Raw genomic sequence first — 6,265 nt, forward strand, 5'->3', positions numbered from 1 at the left:
AGCTCCCCGGGAGCCCCCTCTGCCCTCGCCAGGGCTCTCAGCTCCCCGGGAGCCCCCTCCGCCCTCGCCAGGGCTCCCCCTGGGCTCTCCAGCGCTCGGCTCAAGCCGACAGGCGCAGCACTTACCCAGAAGAGAAGGTTGAAGGCGAACATGAGGTACTTGACACCCTGAAGGCAGGTGTGCGCCATGCCGCAGCGCCGCAGCTCTAGGAGGAAGATAAAGGAGAGGTCCAGGTAAAACACGACGTACTTGTTGCCCTTGGGAGACGTGTACTTGGCCTTGGTGGCTTTAGGGCCGGGGTTGCCGTGGAAGCCGAAGAAGGAGGAGCCGCTGTCCTGGCCCGCAGTGCCCGGCCCCGGGCCGGCCCCGTGGAGGCCGCTGTAGCGGCGGAAGGCTCCCGGCGCGAAGCCCAGGTCCCTGCTGTCCAGGGACGGGCTCCGGCGGTAGGTAGACTCGTCCGTGCTGGACCTGCGCATGGTGCCGGCTCCTTAACTGCGGCGGGGGCCCGCCATCCCGCGGGGGCCGGACACAGGACGGCGCGGGCGGCAGCGCCGGGGAGCCCCTCCTGGCTCTGGCCCCGCGCCCCCCTCCTCCTCCTCCTCTCCTCCGCGCCCCGCCCGGCCCGCAGGTAGCCGCCTGCTCCGGCTCCGCGCCCCGCCCGGCCCCGTGGGACAGCGCCCCTGGCCGAGCTGGCCGCCCCCCGCTAGTCTAGCTCGCGGCGCCGCCGCCCCGGACCGGCCTCCCGCTCATGGCTCTCGCTGCGCGCCCGCGCCGCCGCGCTCCGGGGCCGTGGCCTTGTCCATGCCCGCGGCCGGCCGTGCGCCCGCAGCCCCGGGCCGCCGCCTCCTCCCCGCCGCCCTCCCGGCGGCTCCCCTCGCACACACTGCGGGCTCAGCACTCTCCCTCTCGCCGGCTCCCGCCCGCCGACCACAGCCAATCAGCACTCCGAGCCCACGCCCCGCCCCCTCCCTCCGCCCCTCCCCTCGCTGCCAGCCTTCTGCACCTGCCCCCTGCCCCAGGAGCCCCGGGGCCCGCTGCGCCCCTCCCTTGCCCTGCGTTGGCCCGGCTTCCGAGCTAGAGCGGGGTGCATTCGGCTGCTTCGGGGAGGGGGGGGGGGGGCACGTGGGATCTGGCAGCTCAAGCCGCACAGCCTGACTTTTTCTCCTTCCCCGGGGCTCGGTGGGCTAAGTAGGGAACCTGTTGGAGATTCCCGGCTTGGGGAGCCCTGTGGGACCGTGAAGGGGATGGGGCGGCGCGAGCATCCCGTCTCCGCCCAATCCTCTCTGGCCTGTCAGTCTGTCCATCTGTCTTCACCTAGGGCAAGGGACACTGGCAGGAGGCTGTGAGTCCCAGACGAAAAAGGTGGCAGCCTTGGGGACCCACGGGAAGGGGATGAGGGATCCCCTCCCAGGCCTGGGTACTGAAATCGAGGCTTCATGGTGTGTGAACGAGTTGAGGTCCCCAGGGATGGGGGTGCAGGAGGGTGGGGAGCCCATGGTCACCCAGGCAGTCAGAAGGGGGGGGGGGAGTTGAAGGATGCAGACAAAGGACAGACATACTTCCCCAGATATAGCCCCCCCCCACCCACGAAGGCAGCCCAAAGGAGAGGCCAGGGACAAAGCACCATCAGGCCCCAACATTCAGCTACTGGGGAGTTGGGGGATTAGGGCACCAAATTCTTCCCACCCTGGGGCCCGGAGCAGCTGGCTCCTTGATAACAAAACCAGGGCACGGAGAGGCCGCCCCCACCTGACCCCTCACTGCACCAAGGCCCAGGGGCCTTCAGAGAGGGACTGGGTGGGAGAAAGCCAGGATGGAGGGGCGAGGCGAGGAAGGAAGGCCCACAGGTCCTGTTCCTGGAGTAACTGGGGGTTGGAAGCCCAGGCTTTAGGGCTTAGGAAGAAGCAGGGTGAGGGCTGAGGTAGCTGCCCAGTCCAATTAAGCTTAGAAGACCACACTTCTGTGGAGTTTAGGGAAAGGGAGATTTGAAAGCAGCTGGCCTGGCGTGGCCTGGCCTGGCCCTGCCCCTCCAGGATACGGGGGTTGGTGGACACAGAAAGCCTTATCAGATAAGGTAAAAGGAGGCTGGACCTTTGGAACAGGTCAGCTCAAGACCCACAGAAGCAGGACATCGGGGTGTCCTTCGGAGTCAGGGACCCCCAATCCATGCCACTGAGCTGCCGTTTGAAGCATGTCCTTAATTGTGACTTCCTCTTTTGTCCAATGGGAAGGGGCAGAAGTGGAGCCCTACCCCCTTCCTCAGGGCCCTCACCTGCCTGTGAAGTGCTTCACTCAGGGCCCAAGCCCTAAACATGGGAGGGAGCAGCTCAGGTCACCCAGGGCCCTGCCAACCCACCCCAACCCAGTCACCTGACTCCTTTGCCCCACCCCCACTCAAACTCTGCCTCCCCCAGGAGGTCCCTGAACTGGGGAGGGAGGGAAGTGATGTTTCAGGAGAAAAACTGACTAGAAGGGTGATGCCTTTCTCCCCACCCAGCCCACTGAGGCCACAGAGTACATTCTCACCATGAAACAAGTGGGTCAGCAAGAAGGAAATGGGGTCAGCTCCCCACCCCACCCCAACCCCTCCAATGGGGCAGGACCCAGAAAAGAGAAAACCGAAAAAGCCCCAGAGAGCCCAGAGAGGGAGTCACCAGCTCCTTGACATACACAAGGCACAGGCTGAAGTCTGGGAAAAGCCCCAGGTAAAACCCAACCCCAGACCTCCCAACAGGACTCCCAGAGACCCTGACCTCCATCCCCCCATCCAAGCCCGCGCATGCGTGCACACACACACTCACACACACGAGCACCCAGGCACACACACACACTCACTCACACACAAGCACCCAGACACACACACACGGATGCACACACACCCAGACACACACATACACACACCGATGCACGCACACACACACTGATGCACGCACACCCAGACACACACAAGCACCCAGACACACACACACACACACAAGCACCCAGACACACACACACTCACACACGAGCACCCAGACACACGCACACACACTGATGCACACACACCCAGACACACACACTCATGCACACTCACGCACGCACATACACACGCCTCCCCAGCAGATTGCCAGCAGGTCCAGTGGAGCTCTCTCTGTCCCATAAGGCATCCTGCTGCAAGGTGCCCCCACCTCCATGTTGACCCAGGGTGAGAGGGTCAGCCCCTTGGTGCTGCAAGGCAGGCAGGTGAGGCTGGCTCCCTCCCTGGCCAGCCAGAACTGCAGCCCACACAATCCTGACCCTCTGCTGACGCCTGTTGGCCTCAGGGAGAACTCCATCCAAAGCGCCTTCCCCCACAGCTGGCCACCTGGGGCACCTCCTTCTCCCTTTGCCCTCTCCATTCTGCCTAGGGTGAACAGGGCTGTTCACCAGAGGCCCCAAAAGAAGTCTGGGTAACTCCCAGCCTCGACCACGTCTCCAAAGCCGGGGGCAGAGTCCCATGTCAACCCCAAATCCCTACCATCATCTTCGCCAGCTCCTTTCCCCTCTCTGAGTGGGCCTCAGTTTCTCCCTTCAACAAAATAAGGGAAGCCGGTCAAGATGACCTCTAAAGTTCCTCTCAGTCAACAAAGTATATATTCCATTCCTAAAGCCAGAAAAGTTCACTGAGTTCACATCTGGCCTCAGACACTTGCTAGCTGTGTGACCCTGGCCAAGTCACTTTACCCTGTAGGCCTCATTTTCCTAATCTGTAAAATGAGCTGGAAAGGAACATGACAAACCACTCCAGTGTCTCTGCCAAGAAAACCCCAAATGGGGTCACAAAGAATCGGACAGGACTGAAATGACTGAACAAAAAAATTCTATCCCCGTGGAGGCTGATGCCAGCTGGCTGCATTGCAGGAAGGCAAAGGTGCCACCTCCACCCAGATCAGCTAGGAGCAGGGCCCCCAGGCTGGTGTCAGGGGTGTGATCTTCACGTGGCTGAGTATCTTTGGGTGTGGGCAAGGCAATGCTCGGGGACACAGGTGTAAGGGAGAATCTGGATGTGTACATGCAGCTATGGGCACAGGCATATGTGTAGACGTGTGTAGGCATATACACAGTGTATTGTGCCGCTGGGGGGGGGGGGGGGCCTTGTCAGGAGGAGAGCCACCTGCCTAAGGGAAAGGAAACGGCTGCTTCTTTCTCATCCAGGCCCCTTGGGAATATCCTTTACTGCACTTGTAGAGAGAGAAGATTAAATGGGACAGAAACACAAGGGACGATTAGCTGTTGCTGCTGCCGCTGCCCTACCAACACTGCTCACACAGCCTCGGCCCCAGACCCACACTAGACCGTGGTGCTAAGACCAGGCATAAGTAATCTTGGCAGACACACAGCCTCCTCAGCCTGCCAATCTGAGCACAATCATATTTTGCACTCCCAGGGATCCAGGGCCTCCCCGGGGCAGATTGCAGCCACCACACAAGAAGGGGCCCCACGGCCCCCAGTGCGCCTGGACTTCTCTCGGCCAGCCTCCTCCTTTCCCAGGCACATCTCTCTGGGGAATGGCTTTCATACACTTTTGTCATGTGATTAGAGGCACTTGATGGCCTAGACAGTAGGGTCCTGGGCCTGGAACCAGGGTGACCTGAGATCAAATTCAGCCTGACACTTACTAGTTGTGTGACCCTGGACTTAAGCTGTCTGCCTCAGCTTCCTCATCTGTGAAATGGGGATGGAGATCCTATTTGTAAAAGGCCCTTGGCACAGCACTGGGCACATTGTAGGTGCTCTATAAAGGCTCAGATCTCCACAGTACTACAGACTAGGAGAACGTGGCACCTAGCCAGCTGCCTGCAAACCTCTCCACTGGGCCCTGGTGCTCAGGAACAGAGCTGGTGAGGCCAGGCTGAGCTCCTCCTCTCATTCCCTGTTCCACGGGCTCTGCCCAGCAGATGCCAGACTCTCCACTCCATATACTGGATGCTAAGAATACATAAGTCCCATCAAATGCCCTCCAGAGAATTCTGGTGCGCTTGGGCTTTGTGGCAGGATGTTCCTGAGCCCAGCAGCTCTGGCCACTGGCCATCTGCCTGGCCCTGTGTCCCAGCGGGTTGTGTCTGTCTGTCCACCTCTCCATCCATCTGTCCCCATTACCCCTTAATGTTTAAATCCCCTTCAGCTCAGGGATGGTGAACTTCTGCTCCCCATCTTCTCTGGGCAAGGCCTGGTGGGGGTGGGATATTGGTGCCATGACCTCCCTTAACCACCAAGAGGCGGCTGGTCCCCAGCAAAGGCTCTCATGATTGAGGAGAAGCAGGAAGTAAGGCTCTCCAGAGAACAAATGAGGCAGGCAGAGGTGAGAGTCTGGCTAGCTGGGGCTAACTTGGGAAGGGGGAGGTAGCCAGGGTCTCAGGAGGGCACAGATGCCAAGCTCCCTCTCCCACCTCTTTGAACCCCACCTCTGGCCTTCCTCAGCACTACCCCTCAAGAGCCTTGAGACCTTGGGATGGTGCCACTGTGGCCTTTTGCCCCCACCCCCACCTCCCAGGAACTTCAACTAAGTCGATGGTAACTCTGAGGGTGTGGGACCCCCCTCCCTGCTGTGCCAGCACCCCCTCCCAGGCATCCAGTCCAGCTGGCCCTGAACTCCCTACTAGGGGTCCAGTCTTTTCCCGAAAGTCTGGGAGTGAAAGCTCAGATAAGCCCCTCCACCCTCTCCTAGCCTGAGGAAGATTCCCTAACATCCAGCCTCAATCAGCCTCTCTGTAACGCCCCCTTTCTTGGGCTTGCCCCCCAGGAGATGTAGGCAGAGGCAGCCTCCTCTGCCGGTTCCCACAGCCTCCATGAGGCTCTTAGAGACTCCTCGCCTCCCACAACAGCCCCTCTGTGCTTTGTCTTGATTCTATATGCTTATACATGTCAACAGGCATTAATTAAACCCTTACACGAACCAGACATTGTGCTCAACTCAAATACATATGTGCATATGTGCGTACATGTTGTATCCAGGGATACACTATGAGCTCCCTGAGGGCAAGGATAACATTAGCTTTGATACTCACATCTCTTCATTACCCTCTGCCCCTGGCTCCCTCCCTCTGAATGGAGACTGAAATTGAAAGCCCCTCCCAGAACCCCCATCTGAGGGTGCCCAGGATAGCTCTTCCCAAAGCCTCCATCCGAGGGTGCCCAGGCTAGCCCCTCCCAGAGCCTTCATATAAGGAGGGTGCCCAGGATAGTTCCTCCCAGAGCCTCCATATAAGAAGGGTACCCAGGATAGCCCATCCCAGAACCCCCATCT

General features: G+C 60.1%; 1 protein-coding gene across 3 annotated transcripts in view; it reads right to left on the bottom strand.

The window, feature by feature from the left end:
- The window catches only part of TSPAN4 (tetraspanin 4), a 70,024-nt gene that overhangs the window by 50,012 nt on the left and 13,747 nt on the right, over positions 1 to 6,265 (bottom strand). For 2 of the 3 annotated variants that reach the window (XM_069107892.1, XM_069107891.1), the window contains exon 2: positions 126 to 205. In XM_069107892.1, the coding sequence (XP_068963993.1) occupies positions 126 to 188 (63 nt within the window). In that variant the 5' untranslated portion in view covers positions 189 to 205. Of the gene's footprint in view, positions 1 to 125; positions 492 to 6,265 lie in introns of those variants that run through there. The other variant, XM_069107890.1, reaches the window with a different exon arrangement.

Source organism: Petaurus breviceps, unplaced genomic scaffold (genome assembly GCF_028583685.1).
Source record: "Petaurus breviceps papuanus isolate PSGF00001 unplaced genomic scaffold, PetGlider_PUasm1.0 90317, whole genome shotgun sequence".
In the NCBI taxonomy this organism is placed as follows: Eukaryota; Metazoa; Chordata; class Mammalia; order Diprotodontia; family Petauridae; genus Petaurus; species Petaurus breviceps.